The sequence below is a fragment of the Anomaloglossus baeobatrachus genome, chromosome 2 (genome assembly GCF_048569485.1).
Source record: "Anomaloglossus baeobatrachus isolate aAnoBae1 chromosome 2, aAnoBae1.hap1, whole genome shotgun sequence".
Lineage (NCBI taxonomy): Eukaryota > Metazoa > Chordata > Amphibia > Anura > Aromobatidae > Anomaloglossus > Anomaloglossus baeobatrachus.
Genome location: NC_134354.1, coordinates 490,027,940 through 490,044,651, shown reverse-complemented (window position 1 = coordinate 490,044,651; position 16,712 = coordinate 490,027,940). Strand labels below are relative to the sequence as shown.

Sequence of the window (16,712 nt, the reverse complement as noted above, 5' to 3'; positions counted from 1 at the left end):
CTTGAAATAGTTTGTATTGTAGATTGCCTTGGTGTTAAAAGAGCTTATCTGTTACTGTAAAGTGCCTGACGGTACCCAACAATAGATCTTGGGTCTCCTCCTTCATAAAATCTATCTCTGAGATCACTAGATAGTAAATTATAATCAGATATAGAAAAGCAATTCCTGCTAACTCGTAAAAAGTGTCCCTTTGGAATACTTCTTTAGACAATCAGGATGACACCTGTCCTAACATAGGAAACAGTTGGTAGCAGTATATTTCTGGAAAATTGAGGTAGCAAGTGCCTGTCTGAGGTCCTTACAAATGTTTACATCAAAAAACAAGAAATTATTCCCACCAATCTCATAGGTGAAACAAAGGCCAATAGAATTAGAGTTCAGGTAACATACAAATTGACCATCCCCCATTTATAAAACTAAAACATCATGTATATAGTGATCCCAAAACAATATTTTAGAGTACTACGTATTGTCCCCATCAATAAAGACACATTAATTTTCCCACCAGCCCAAGAGCAAATATGCATGTGTAGGAGCACAGGGTCTCCCCAAAGAAGGATGTAACAATTGTGATTACAGAGGTCGCGACCACAATTGTGCCTGCTTCAGCTGGATGTGTCCAAGAGCGCATAACCAGCTGAAATGTATCATGGCGCAGAGACCCATCAGGACCCTGCACCGCAATACATGCTGCCGGCCAATCAGTGGCCGGCAGCTGACATCGACAGTACTGTGGTAATTGGGCAAGACAGTGGTGTTATGCATTGCCAGAGCATGGGCACTGATATCAACTGCCAGCCACTGGGTGCTGGCTACAGAGGAGGATGCAGCACAACGTGGGAGCCAATGAAAGTGAGTACAATATTGTTGTTTTTTCTGGCATTAGAGACAGATTGGAGACATTTATACCAGGAAGGGTACATATTTACAAGGATGGGGCCATATATACCAGGAGCGGCCCAGGAAGGGTAAATATATACCAGGATGGGGAAATATTTACCAGGATGGAGACATATTAACCAGGATGGGGCCATATATACAAGGAGGGGCCCCGATGGTGATATATATGGAGGACATATATAACAGGATGTGGGAATATTTACCAAGATGAGCCCAGTATAGGGGAGATATATAACAGTAGGGGTTCAGGATTGGGACATATATACCTGGATCGGACCAGGATGGGGACATATGTATCAGGATGAGGCCCAGTATAGGGACATATACACCAATATGGGGACATATTTACCAGGCTGGGGCATATATACCAGGATGGGGACCATATTTACCAGGATAAGCACATATATATATCAGGATGGGGAACATATATACCAGCATGGGGGACATATTTACCAGGAAGGAGCCCAAATGGGGTACATTAGAACAGAATGGGGGACATTTCTATATAATAGAGGGGAAGGCAACTCCTATGTCTTTATAGGATTTAGAACACTACAAGGTCCCATACATCTGACCAACATGTAGGGAAGGGGGAAGGGGGCAGGTCCAAATTTTACACCGGGGCCCATTGAAGTCTAGTTACATCACTGTTTGGAATCCAACCCAAATATCATGATCTCCTCCAATTCCTGTCAAAATTTCAAAGTAGGATCACCAGGAAGTAAGCATAGTTTGATTTATCCCTGAGAATAGAGGTACACATGGAATGATATTTTCATATGACAGCAACACAAGGTTCGCCCTTTATCAGATGCTTTAATAATTTTCTCTATTGATACTAAAGCCTGTCAATCCTGACTGGTTAGGTTGTCAGAAAGCAGATTTTTGGAGGAAATTACTCTTTCTAAGTTCCTCAGTGATTACTTTGGGAATGATATTAATACTATTTATATTAGTATAAGGTGGCATTTTACAACATTTTGGTTTGAAGTCAGCAAAAGGTCTCTCCCATATACATCTCTGACCCTCATCAAGTAGTCCAGCTAGTAATTGTACATTAAGCAATTCATCCAAAGATATCACCAGTTGTTGATCCTGGGTTTTATCAGAATTTTTAAAAAACTTTCTCCATTTTAATTTCCTGGCAAAGAGGATTAAATTCTTGACCCAATTAAAGCAATCAAAACGTGTTGTAGAATACAAATGATAACCCTTTGATCAAAATGAAATGTTCAGCTGGTGTTATATTATAACATGGGATGTTACATTAATGATCTGATTTTTACTTTTATTATTCTCAATCATTTTCTAGTATAATGTCCTCCCTGTGTTCTCTCTCTGAGATATAAAATAATATCAACTAGTTTACCATAAACTGGACTCGACCAGTTGCTCCGCGCAAGATTTCAGACAGCGTAAGAACCACCTGTGGAAATCTACAGAAAGACCTAGAATCAGCAGGCACAATTGTTTCAAAACAATAAGTAATGCACTTAACCTCCATGCCATGTATGCACGCTCAACATGCCAGACTCCATTGCTGAAAAAAAGCATGTTCAAACTTGATTAAAGTTTGCTCAACAACATTTAGGCAAACCTGTAAAATACTGGGAAAATATGGTTTGGTCAGATGAGACCAAAATTTGAACCATTTGGATGCCATAATACACATCGTATTTGGAGGCCAAAAGGCACCACATACCACCACAAAACATCATACCAACAGTGAAGTTTGGAGGTGGGAGCATCAAGATGTGGGGTTCTTTTCAGCATTTGGCACTGGCAAGCTTCAGATAATTAAAGGATTGATGAATGGACAAATGTACAGAGATATTGATGATAAAAATTTGCTGCCATCTACCAGGATCATGAAGATGAAATGAGGGTGGATATTTCAGCAAGACAATGATCCCAAACACACATTCAAGGTAATTCTTAACTCATTTCAGAGAAAGAAAATAAAACTGCTAGAATGGGCAGCCAATCACCTGACCTGAATTCATTAGAAAGCATTAAAGCTTAAATTAATAGAGTTAATAGAAGGAGCCCGTGGAACTTTCAGGACTTGAAGAGTGTTTGTGTGGAAGAACGGACAAAAATCATACCTATTTTCAAAAAGCATGTTCAATACTTTTTCCTTCCGTCATTTCTCATTATTACATATAACTTAATTTATGGGCATCTATGGTTGATTTCTTTGACTGTGTGGATTGGATGGATTGTTACCGATATTTGGTGAGGAATTCATATCAATAGCACCTTTAGAAATATATTTCCCTTAGAAAAGTGGTGACGGTGTTTAATACTTATTTCACCCACTGTATATCTGATAATTAATGTCACAAAACAAGATTTAAAAATATCCATACATTTTTGAAAAGTTGGTAAAAATGGGGAATTTTTTTCCAGTCTCTATGAAAACCTATGTGACCATGTTTTTTTTTAAGCTACAGGAACTTGTGTAGATTATCGTGACTACAGTTATCTTACTTAATTTCTCAGTGAACTTCTGGCGCCATTTTCCTGAAGTCCATCGAGTCGGTTGCCGGGAGATTAATGGTGCTTCTGTTGCGCTGTCAATACACCCCCTCTTTCCAGCCCAGGGCCCACAACATCGATCCAATTGTACTGCTGCTGGCTTCCTATGACTCTGCTGCACTGCCCTCGCACCCATGGTAAGCCACGTTTGGCCTATAAGGCGGACCATTAGACTACAAGAAGGACCATCATTTTTACATTAAAAATCTTTTTTTTCCCTATTTCCTCCTTTAAATTTGGGGTGTGTCTTGTAGTCTGGTGTGTCTTATAATCCCAAATATGGTATAACTAACAACAAAGGGATGAATATACCACGCTGCTGCATCTCTGCTTGGCTCTGTCCTATTATCTTCTAAAATATTGTTGAACTAGTTACCAGCATTAAAGTGGTTGTCCACTACAAGGACAACCCCTTCTCATTCCACTGGGTTCTCTCTATTAAACTAAAAAAACCTATTCTCACCTCCGGTAATGGGGTCTGGGCTCGTATTCCCTGGGCTCAAGTGAAGTTGTGACATCACGAGATCCTCACACCCAATCATCACCAGCTTCTTTCTCTTCGGCTTCGGACAAATAAGTTAATCAACAGGAAGTGAGAGCTACAGATAGATGCTGATCACTTCCTCTTGATTGCTCCTGCATTTGAAGGCAGTATACACAGTATGAAAAATATTTTCCCCTATGACGTACACCCACAGGCTGGATATCATAGGAGAAATTACATAAGAGACACTGTCATAGCAGCCCATCAGTTCCCTGTGAACTCGTCACAAGGAAGTGAATGACCGCCCAAAATGACGACCTTGCAGAATCGCAGGGCTTAAATGCCACTGTCAGCAATTGACAGTGTATTTAAGAGGTTAACAGCAGCGATCGTCAAGGACACTAATCACCGCTGTTATAGAGGCATCTTTCCTCTGTGGCGCAGGCTCTGCTTCTGAGCACACTCCAAAGCCCCTGACATGTTCCATGACGGGTACATCTGTCATGGGACATTAAGAGACTAAACAGTTCTATTTTAGGACACTTCATAGCTATGTTCTGCTTTCATTCCTCCTGAATATTTCTAAATAAATTGACAAATAGGTGTTACTATTCCTTTTTTCAAGGAGGTTTGTCCCTGCACAGTGTAATACTGTTGAAAATGGTTGGATAGTTCTCAAGCATGTAAGGGTATGTGCCCACGATCAGGACTCACTGTGTCCTGGACACAGCAGGTCCTGACCTGCGGGCCGCGCATCTCCTCTGCAGGAGAACGCAGGATACCGCAGCTGCTCGCACCCACAATCAGGATTCAGTGCGCTGCAGTCTCTCGCTTGTGTTCTCCCTACAGAGGACGCATGCGAATTCGCAGCATACAATTGATATGCTGCTGTCTGGAAAGACGCACCGCAGGTCAGTGTTTGCTGCAGAAAAAACAAGCACAGTGGGCACGGAAGCATGCTGTGTCCAAAACACTGCAAGCACTGATCGTGCGCACATACCCTAGGGATACCTCCACAACTAGTAACATTTAGATGTCAATTTATTTAGAATTTTCTAAGAGTATTAAGTGTCAGTGTTGAATAGTTTTTGTTACATTCTAGATATATTCTTCGTCGTATTGTATCTGTGGAAGATTTACTGGTGCAGTGAATTTTAATGTAACCAACATTTACGGTTAATTGAAAGTGAAAGAGACAAAAATAGGTCAAATAAAACTTCCACAATTTAAAAACACAATATAAGCAAAGCCTTGGAGCTTTCACGGTACTAAAACCATTTTTATCACAGCTGACAAGGTTGGCAACAAAAAAGAAAAAAAACATAAAAAATTAAGAATTTTTTAAGAAAAAGGAGAATACAAATTATTGAAGTAGCTGTTCTGGAAAATAAATAGGTCTTATTTTCATGTGATATAAAAGTGCTGTTCTGAAGGATTCATAAGAATTAGGTTACTTCCTTTTACAATGTCATGCTTCTTAGTAATGATTGTCCTGAAATATCAACAATGCATAATTCTGATACAATGTCTGGCTCAGGCTTTAAAGTTCTGTTCAGTTCAGTGATATATAGACCCGATGCTGATGTCATAAGGGAGAGAAGCCATAGGATGGTAGAGAGTAATGTCAGAATAAAGTTCCATCCAGTTTTTGTTGGAGCAAATTACCCTTGATTGTTTCTAATTTTGTATCGATTTAACTGCTAAGACTTTTCTTAGGAAAAATAAGGCGCCACTGAGGCTTCAGTCGCCACAGAGGTACTGCACACCCCAGCCAGAGGTGGGGTATTTTATCCTGGGTAAGGAGGAGGTCAATGCCGGTTCATGCAAAAGCACAGGACACTCACTTAGCAACACATCCTCAAACATGGTAAGGGTGTGATTATCCCCGAACCAGACACGGGGTGTGGAGACAGCTGAGTGGGTAACACATGTGTCGTGTAGAGAGAGTGATTTTTGAAGTTCGAGAGGAGCAGTGGAGGAGCAAAGACCCGTGGTCTGGAGCTGGTACCGCTCGGCCTGGGCATACTGTAGACAGAAGGGTCCCAGAGCCCATGGAAATTCCTATAGTACCCCGTGGCCTCGTTCCACATATAATCGAGTGGAGGGACACGGTCGCAATTCGGTGACTAGCCCCCAGGTAGGGGAGATTAATCCAACGGGCTCCTTAGTGAAACCAGTAGCTGAGGTGTCTTCAAGCACTGAAGCTACCACCGCACACAAATTCACTGGAAAGTGACCCAAATGGACCAAAGGGATAGAGCTTAACGCTGTCCAACAGGGTTCACAGGCACTGGAACAGGGTTCAATGAGCGAGGGCGCAAGGCAGGAGGGCAAAACCAGCACAGAAGTCGGTCAGGGAAAGAGTACACTAAAGAAAGGTGCACCAGACTCGACCTCTGAACTACCCGGGATTGGCTGGAGTCCATCACGCTGAATACCGGCACTCCAATGGTGGTCCACGGCATGTGTGTAACCGGCTACAGTGAGTAAACATCTATTGACTGCACCCCTGAGTCGCTCCATCATTCGCCTGCGCACGCCATAATACACTACTACTACCACCCCCATCCGCCCTGGGGCCCAGTTCTACCTGTGGAGAGATACACCAATTAAGCTGCGTCACCATCAGCCCCAGAGGTGCCTATCTCGCAGCGGCGGCACCAAACTTGACGCATACCACAGGTGGCGTCACGAATAACAACCATCATCTCTTATCTCTTTATTAAATGACATCGCCGGGGTCACGGAACTGGCCACCGTGGCATCCCAGCAGCAGCAAACCCAGAACCGCGGATTGGTAACGGGCCCCCCAGGCCCCGGTGGGTGCGTCAAATACATGTTACAATATGGGCTCAACATTATTTTTACAAATGGTGTCTGGCAGAATGTACCATTCATTCAAATGAAAGGTTTTACATTGATGAAAGAAATCAAGGACCATTTGCAGTAATATAATTGTATTTATTTCAAACTATAGATTTAGGTTGTATGATATGACAACCAACAGGGGGCATATGCAGCGGTGCCAGGTGTTTGGCAGGCAGATGAGTTTTTCCCCTTTACCCAGACTGGGATTCACATCAGTTCTCTGAGCCAGCTGTCAAGCTGACAGCCGGCTCAGAGAAGATGTACTAGTGTGCCAGCTCTAGCTCTATCTTTTTTTCCTGCTTCTCACAATGAAGCAGGGGCTGTAGTTTTCTATTGAACATTGAGCTAATTAGGGAAAGCAGCTTATCGGCATATGACTATATGTGCACAAATTGCATATAAATGAGCTGTCACATGATGACTACTCAAACTGCATGTGGGGGAAGGGAAACGGGGAGCGCCAAGTTGAATTTTTGCTCCTGATGCCAGAAAACGAAGATCCACCTCTGGGTTCTGGATAAGGCAATTTCAGTGAAGTCCTGTACCAACCAGCAAAAAAACACAAATATTAAACGTACCAATTTATGGATCACTGCCAATTCCCTGGTGGAGGGCAGAAAATGGTGTGGTAGAACTGCTCACTCAGCTGCTTAATGAGTTAGACAGAGGAAAACTTCTCATTTAAATTTTAGCGACTTTATTAAAAGCTTATTTAACCAGCACAGAATAAAGTAAATATAAAAAGCCTTTCCAAGATAAGGAAAACCAAACAGCACTCAAACCAGTTTGTATAACTGTGGGGTCCACCCACTCAAGATTAGGGTTCAGCTCTTTGCAGCACAAGAACCACTTTGGAGGTTTCTTCACCTCCACACACAGAACACTAAGTGAATCCAGAGGCCTTCATTTTACTTCCTTGACCACACCCTAGGATGGAGATATGTGAATAGCTATCCCACCCATCTCTTTGACTGTTCACAAAAACCCAGCCTTTATCATGGCCGATTAAACCTCTCAGCTCATTACAAGCTGGAGCCTACATCTGGAGTTCAAATCACCTAAGTTGTCAACCTTGGTGAAACCTATCTCCCCTCCAGGATTTTACCAGTAACCATCTTACAACGGATTCCGTAAACATATGTTTTTTAACAGAAGAGCCTAAGGGTGACAGACGGCATCTGTTAGTTATATATTTTGTTGTATTTGTTTTATTGTTCAACATCTTGCCTCATAAATGTCAGCTTTAGAGCCAAATTAAAGGACATCTCAGTGCTCGGGCAAAATAAGTGACAAAACCCATTCACTATGATAAGTGACTTTTACCATTGTGTTTTTGTAGGAAGCCAATAACTTTTTCCAAGACGGTTGTTTTGTCCAGCTTGCGGGCATTCCCAGGAAGCATGGTGCTGAGCTCTTTGATAAGTACATTGAACTGATCGCGCCTCTTTTTCTCAGACCTGTTGCGTAAAGCTCTAAAAAATCAAACATGTAAGTAAAAGAGAAAAGTTAATGGGGTTACGAGGTTATGGAAGGAGCATAAGATTCTAAAACTATAGTTAAGAATCAGTTTGTCCCACCACCATATTCTCTGTAATTTGATATCTGAAGCTATCCTTACCTCTTTGCCCTGTCTTTCTCATCTCCATCCATTAGCTTCTCCACGACACTATTCCTGTAAACAGAGAAAAGGGAGTTGCTGTTTAAATGAGAAAAACAAAGTCAGGCTGTTTCTTTTTCTGTAATTCCAATAGAGTCATGTCATCATTTTCTGGAACATAATCCTTTGACATAAAAAAACAATAAAATATCTCTGACGACACCTTGGATATTCATTTCACCTGGTAAAATTCAAATGTCTAAAACTGTAGACATCATTTAGGGAAAAAAAACATTTTATAAGACACCATATTAAATAGTGCTTTGTTTATTTTACTTATATAGCGTCATTAATTTCATAGCACTTTACAGATTTTCAGCATTCCCGTCTCCATCGGGGCTCACAATCTGAATCCCCTATAAGTATGTCTTTGGAGTGTGGGAGGAAACCGGAGGAAACACACACAAAGACGGGGAGAACATACAAACTCCTTGTAGATGTTGTCCTTGGCAAAAATCCCAGAACTACACGGGGCCTAGTGAATGACTTGCATAGAGCTGGGACCACCGTAACAAAGGCTACCATCAGTAACACACTACGCCACCAGGGACTCAGATCCTGCAGTGCCAGACGTGTTGCCCTGCTTAAGCTAGTACATGTCCAGGCCCATTTAAAGTTTTCTAGAGAGCATTTGGATTATTGAGAAGAGTATTGGGAGAATGTCATATGGTCTGATGAAACCAAAGTAGAACTGTTTGGTAGAAACACAACTCATCGTGTTTGGAGGAGACAGAATGCTGAGTTGCATCCAAAGAACACCATACCTACTGTGAAGCATGGGGGTGGCAACATCATGCTTTGGGGCTGTTTCTCTGCAAATGGACCAGGACGACTGATCCGTGTACATGAAAGAATGAATGGGGCCATGTATCATGAGATTTTGAGTGCAACCTCCTTCCATTAGCAAGAGCATTGAAGATGAAACGTGGCTGGGTCTTTAAGCATGATAATGATCCCAAGCACATCACCAGGGCAAGGAAGGTGTGGCTTCATAAGAAGCATATGAAAGTCCTGGAGTGGCCTAGCCAGTCTCCAGATCTCAACCCCATTGAAAACATTTGGAGGGAGTTGAAAGTCCATGTTGCCCAGAGATAGGCTCAAAACTTCACTGCTCTAGAGGAGATCTGCATGGAGGAATGGGTCAACATACCACCAACAGTGTGTGCCAACCTTGTGAAGACTTACAAAAAAACGTTTGCCCTGTCATTGCCAACAAAGGATATATAACAAAATATTGAGATGAACTTTTGTTATTGACCAAATACTTATTTTCCACCATAATTTGCAAACAAAATCTTGCCAAATCAGACAAGATGATTTTCTGGATTTGTTTTCTCATTTTGTGTCTCATAGTTGTGGTCTACCTCTGATGTCAATTACATGCATCTCTCATCTTCTTAAGAGGGAGAATATGTACAATTGGTGGCCAACTAAATACTTTTTTCCCCACTGTATATGTATTTTTTATTATTTTATTGTTTGTTTTTTTTAAATGGGGAAAAAGGAGATGATTCAAACTTTTATGTCTTTTTTCCTTTTTTTAATCATATTTTTTTTTACTATATTACTTAGTCCCCATAAGGACTTCTAAAGGCACTCAGGATTTTCTTTAGGGGTATCAGACTACAAGGGGATGAATACAAATGAAAGTCATAATTTTAAGATTACGTATTTTGAAAACCATACATCACAAATACTTACTTAGTGTTGGAATATCACATAAAATCCCAATAAAATGGGACCAGGTTGTATCTTGAGAATGGGTTTCTTATCTCACTATGCTGTCAGTGGAGAAGTGGCTGTGTCTGTGCAGCTCTTGACAATCATTTTTTGGGATTTCCAAAAAGAGTCAAGCAGGCATGTGGTGAGAGTCACATTTATTATACATTTATAAATCAGAATGAATGGATAAATTAATGAATAAGTGTGTCATCCAATTTAAAAGGGACCATTACTTAATGAGGATCTGTCTCCAGGTCAAAAGTGGCCAGATGTTGCTGATATTTTATTCCCTCTTCTCCCCTGAGTATAAAATTTTTCCTTTTTTAAAATTCCCCCACATGGCTTCAGGGATATGGGATTATTTAGTGCAACATTTTATGGTCTTTACCAAAGGAGTATTGGTCACAGGGTAATTCTGCAGAAGCATAGAGAAGCACCCTAAGAGAACCCTATATGCCTTGCCCACTTGGCTAAGACCATAAAAATTGTAAAGAGCCAAGAAAACAAAAAAGAAACAAAATAATTGAATAGTCAGGGAAGTGATCTGATGACAAGTCCTCTTAAAGTAACTTATTCAGAATAGCTGTCATGGGGGTGAACATGAGAAATAACATTATATCTGGTCATTCTATGACTTGTATACTACATTTATCTCTAGGTTTCCCTTATGCAGACGCTATTCATAATTTGCATTTGACTCTGTGCTGGAGGTAGGAGACTATCCCATACATGAAACAGAAAGCGGTATTACTGTTATTTACTTTGGTAGCACAAAGAGAGAAGTAGAAGAGATGGAGAAAATTATAGCGCAGTACTGTGCGTTGTAGATGTGAATCCAACACTACGATGAGCTTGCTAGAGTCTGCATGATTTGACTTCAATATTCTGTGAAACCTAACACCTTTATTATGTACCTAACACACTCACACACAGGGGTAGTGGAGAAGGCGAAAGGAGCAACCACACTCCACATGTCCCTGTACAGACTAAAAGACCCTAGCCACACAACTAACAGTACCACCTCGGATCTGGCTCCCTAAAAAGCCATTAGAGGGTATATTGTTAGGGATGATCGAATACCTCAAATATTCAGCTTCGCGAATATTTGCCGAATAAATCGCCGCTATTCGACTATTCGCGATTATTCGATGCACAATGTAACTCTATGGGAAACCCTGAATAACAACTATTCAGAACTATTCGGGCTTCCCATAGACTTACATTGCGCATTGAATATTCGCATAGCGGTGACCTATTCGGAAAATATTCGCGAAGCCGAATATTTGAGGTATTCGATCATCCCTATTTATTGTGCTTCCTAAAGGACTCGAGAGGAGGCTGCCGGACAATGCCAACAAGTTGAGAGGAAGGTGTGCAGGAACAAACACAGATCCAGCTAAAGATTCAGGATGTCATTAGCATTACCCAAGGCGATGGAATTATCACCTGGTCAATACTAAGGAGACTCAAAAAGCATGATCTGTTGGTGGTGTAGCACCCCTGCGGTAACTGCTGCCACAAATAAAGCTACAAGCCTGTGGAAGCTCGAGTCTCAGACAACTGTGCCAGTAAACACACCAGCACCTTCAGGACACATACACGCAGAACCAGGTTAGGAGACCCCCTAGCAACAGGTGAAAGGGCTGGGTACTATCTATACATATAATTGCCTTATTCTGTCTGTCTGTCTGTCTGTCTGTCTGTCTGTCTTGCTCCAAAATTGTGTCCTTACGGTGACACAAAGCTGATTGGTCGCTGGGCTCGCCATGGCCCCGCCCCCCCCGCACGGATTGGCCGCTCGCCCAGGCTGCGCCCCCACACGGATTGGCCGGCCGTTCGCCCAGGCTCCTCCCCCCCCACAGATTGGCCTCTCGCCCCGGCACCCTGCAGGCATTGGCAACTCGGCCACGCCCCGCCCCCCTCACGCAATGCACGCTAGCTCTGGCCCCGCCTCCCCCACGCATTCCTCGAACGGACACGGTCACGGAGCCACGACTACCAGGTGAGTACTGTACCCCTGGGAGCCAACATCAGCGTACGCCGCCAAACCAGCCGACACATACCCTCGCATTGCTGGGGCTGGCCGGCGTATGCTGGTGTGGGCTCCCGTGCGAGCGGGGGACGAGATGCGCTGGTAACCATGGTAGCATAGTTACCAGCGCATCAAGGTCCTGCAGTGGCGGAAAATACACACACGCACACACATAACAGCACACATCAGATCACACTCACTCTCACACACACCTCACACATACATCACATCGCATCCACACATCAAGGTCCTGCAGCGGCGGAACATACACACACGCACACACATAACAGCACACACACACACACATACACACACACATCAGATCACACTCACTCTCACACACACCTCACACACACATCACATCGCATCCACATACTCACAACATCCTGGGATATCGCTTGCTTCTCGGCGGCGATATTGTGCTGTGAGCTTCCAGGACCTGCCGAAGGATCACATGGCCAGAAGCATGTGGTATCTCCGGATGTTGTGAGTATGAGCACGTATGTGCGATATCGTCAATTTGTGTGTGCGTGAGTGTATGCGATCAGGTGTGTGTGAGTGTATGCGATCGGGTGTGTGTGAGTGTATGCGATCGGGTGTGTGTGGGTGTGTGTGAGTGTATGCGATCGGATCTGTGGGTGTCGGCAGAGGAGCACAGCGTGCTGGAGGAGGCTGGGAGGAGAGAGGCTGATCCTGGGGAAGGCTGGGATGGGGAGGCTGAGAGAAGAGAGGCTGATGCTGGGGGAGGCTGAGGCTGGGGTAGGCTGAGAGAAGAGAGGCTGATGCTGGGGGAGGCTGAGGCTGGGGTAGGCTGGGAGGAGAGAGGCTGATGCTGGGGACCGAAAAGGCATCAGCTGGGGACAGAAAAGGCTGATGCTGGGAGGAGAGAGGCTGATGCTGGGATGAGAGAGGCTGATGCTGGGATGAGAGAGGCTGATGCTGGGGACAGAGAGGCTGATGCTGGGAGGAGAGAGGCTGATGCTGGGATGAGAGAGGCTGATGCTGGGATGAGAGAGGCTGATGCTGGGAGGAGAGAGGCTGATGCTGGGATGAGAGAGGCTGATGCTGGGATGAGAGAGGCTGATGCTGGGAGGAGAGAGGCTGATGCTGGGATGAGAGAGGCTGATGCTGGGGACAGAGAGGCTGATGCTGGGGACAGAGAGGCTGATGCTGGGGACAGAGAGGCTGATGCTGCGGACAGAGAGGCTGATGCTGGGGACAGAGAGGCTGATGCTGGGAGGAGAGAGGCTGATGCTGGGGACAGAGAGGCTGATGCTGGGAGGAGAGAGGCTGATGCTGGGGATAGAGAGGCTGATGCTGGGAGGAGAGAGGCTGATGCTGGGATGAGAGAGGCTGATGCTGGGGACAGAGAGGCTGATGCTGGGATGAGAGAGGCTGATGCTGGGGACAGAGAGGCTGATGCTGCGGGTAGAGAGGCTGATGCTGGGAGGAGAGAGGCTGATGCTGCGGGCAGAGAGGCTGATGCTGCGGGTAGAGAGGCTGATGCTGGTGCAGCATGGGGGATGGAGCACGATGGAGGGTGCGCAGCATGGGGGATGGAGCACGTTTGGGAGTGCGCAGCATGGCGGATGGACCATGTTTGGGAGTGCGCAGCATGGCGGATGGAGCACGTTTGGGAGTGCGCAGCATGGCGGATGCAGCACGTTTGGGAGTGCGCAGCATGGCGGATGTGTCGCGGGCGGAGGAGGGGACGCCGCGCTCTCCCTACTGCTCAGGTCCGGCTGCCGCTGCGGCTGCTGCGGCCTGCTGCTGCCGCTGCTCGGTGGCTCGAGCGATGGGCCGGATCCCGGGGACTCGAGCGGCGCTCCTCGCCCGTGAGTGAAAGGGGGTTTTTGGGTGTGGGGATTGTTTATTGTCCGTGACGCCACCGATGGTTGTGGTGATTTGTTGACACCACCGCTGCTCTGTATGGGGATCCCGGGAGGGATGGTATGGAGCAGCCAGTTGTTGTGTTGCCCCTCCGTGGGTAGGGGTTGGTGATCCCGGGGCCCAGTGATGAGGTGGGAGAAGCAGGGCTTGGTGGACGCAGGGACGCGGGGGCACTGTGGTACTCACTCAGCCTGAGACGATGACACAGTTCTCGGTAAAACACACGGCTGGAAAGACAGTTCCCACGGACGGCTGCACTTGCTTTCCCCAGTAGGTGACGGTGACGGTCCCTCTGTCCTGCACCTATGTTGATAATGGTTGCGATGGGTTCCCACCGGTAACCCGCTCCCCGGCTTGGATATGGGCCGGAGGAGCCCTACTTTGCCCGCACATGCTGGCCCTGGGAAACTGGTGCCCTGGCGGTGGCGGTGTCTCTCTGTAACGGTCGGACTGTTGCCTTCAATCGGGACTTGGTTGTTTGGAGACAGACGTCCCCTTCACTGACGGATTTGGCAAATTCACGGCGACTCCTAGCCTTGCCGGGATCCGAAAGGCCCCTGCCCTGGTGCTGACTGTTCTTCGTATACTGCTCCAGACCGCCGGGTCACTACCCGTCCGCGGTCCTTCCAGCAACCTCCGAGCAGTTCCCCTGCAGACTGTCACCGCCGTCTGCTGACCTTGCTGTCACTGTCCGGGGCATACAGCCGGACCAACTTCAGGCTTTCTTACTGACACTTTTACTCTTTTCTTCTGCTCCTCTACTACTTCACTTCCCTCACCTAACTTGACTCTACTCAAGCTCTGCCTGAGCTAAACTGCCTGGTTCTTCCCGCCTCCAGGGCTGTGAACTCATCGGTGGGCGGAGCCAACCACCTGGCGCACCCCCTGGTGTGAACATCAGCCCCTGGAGGAAGGCAACAAGGATTTTGGTAGCCTTGGTGTTCCTAACTGGGGTGTAGGGTGTGGTGGTGTTATGACCTGGGACCCCTGGCTTGCCCAGGGCATCACAGATGGAGCACGTTTGGGAGTGCGCAGCATGGGGGATGCAGCACGATGGGGAGTGCGGAGTATGGCGGATGGAGCACGTTTGGGAGTGCGCAGCATGGCGGATGGACCACGTTTGGGAGTGCGCAGCATGGCGGATGGAGCACGTTTGGGAGTGCGCAGCATGGGAGATGGAGCACGATGGGGGGTGCGCAGCATAGGGGATGGAGCACGATGGGGAGTGCGCTGCATGGGGGATGGAGCACGATGGGGAGTGCGGAGTATGGTGGATGGAGCACGTTTGGGGGTGCGCAGCATGGCGGATGGAGCACGTTTGGGAGTGCGCAGCATGGGGGATGGAGCACGATGGGGAGTGCGCAGCATAGGGGATGGAGCACGATGGGGAGTGCGCTGCATGGGGGATGGAGGACGATGGGGAGTGCGCTGCATGGGGGATGGAGCACGATGGGAAGTGCACACCTCCCCCCAACACATACACACACACGCGCATGCACTGCACAACACACCACACACACACACTGGGAACCACAAACAACTGCCCTACACAGACACCCACACACACAGACAACGCTGCACACACAAATATACGCACATACCGCACAACACACACATTGCATAAAACATACCTCCCCCCAAAACACACCACACACACACAAACCGCGCAACACACACACAACGCTACAGACACACAGCGCTCCACAAACAACGCAACACACATACAACACCGCTCTCACCCCCCGTCACACCCAGACAACACCCAGAACATGTACAGCGCCCTACACAAACACTTGGTAACTACACACAACAACATCTATATATATATATATATATATAACAAAAATCATACATGAACTACACAATACGTAAATTCTAGAATACTCGATGCGTAGAATCGGGCCACCTTCTAGTTGGTTAAGAAGCAGCCAACCTATAGGGAAAAACCTATACCAGGGGGAGGGGCCATTGGCCTGACAGGAAGTTGTCAGTTGACAGTTGAGAGGAGAGTTGATGGTTGACGGCTGAAGTGAAAGGACCTGTGATAGTAACAGCAAGCCACTACAGGAGGGGAGTACCTGAGGAGTGTGTGACCAGGCTCCAGGAACCATGGGAACTTGTGGGAGCAGGAATCCAGTGAACTCAGTACTCCGCACGTGGTGGGGTGCAGATCCCCAGGACAGTTAGTTACTCCAGGTCGACTGTCAATTCTGCCAGGCGAGGGGGTCTCGAGGATCCCCCGCCATCAAGAAAACGTCCGTGGCATCAGCAGCACAGAGAGGACCGGGACCAATAACCCTTAAATAGTCCGCGCTGCCACCGGTAGGACCCAGACACACTAGGTGGACCTCCAAGTGTTTTAGGCCAGGGAGGACCACACATGTAAAAGAGTGCACAGGTGGGCAAGTGTCCCGGTCAAGCTGGCACGAAGAGATGGGACTCAGGTCCACCTGGAATCCAGCACGTCCCCAGGCCGTGCCACCAGCTGTGAGTAAAAAGACTGAACTGCAATTGTCCTGTCTGGACTACATTATTACTGCCGTGCCTCACACTATCCTCTACACTGACCATTTGGGCCCCAGCCCTACTCACGGAGGGTCACAGCATCAGCGCTGCCCCCA

At 46.4% G+C, this 16,712-nt stretch overlaps 1 protein-coding gene across 4 annotated transcripts in view; it reads right to left on the bottom strand.

Moving 5' to 3' along the window:
- NPAS2 (neuronal PAS domain protein 2) overlaps nt 1-16,712 on the bottom strand; it is a 253,292-nt gene that overhangs the window by 153,805 nt on the left and 82,775 nt on the right. For all 4 annotated transcript variants that reach the window (XM_075336458.1, XM_075336460.1, XM_075336459.1 and 1 more), the window contains exons 2-3: nt 8,409-8,462; nt 8,114-8,262 (exon numbers count right to left, since the gene is read on the bottom strand). In XM_075336458.1, the coding sequence (XP_075192573.1) occupies nt 8,114-8,262; nt 8,409-8,462 (203 nt within the window). The remainder of the gene's footprint in view (nt 1-8,113; nt 8,263-8,408; nt 8,463-16,712) is intronic.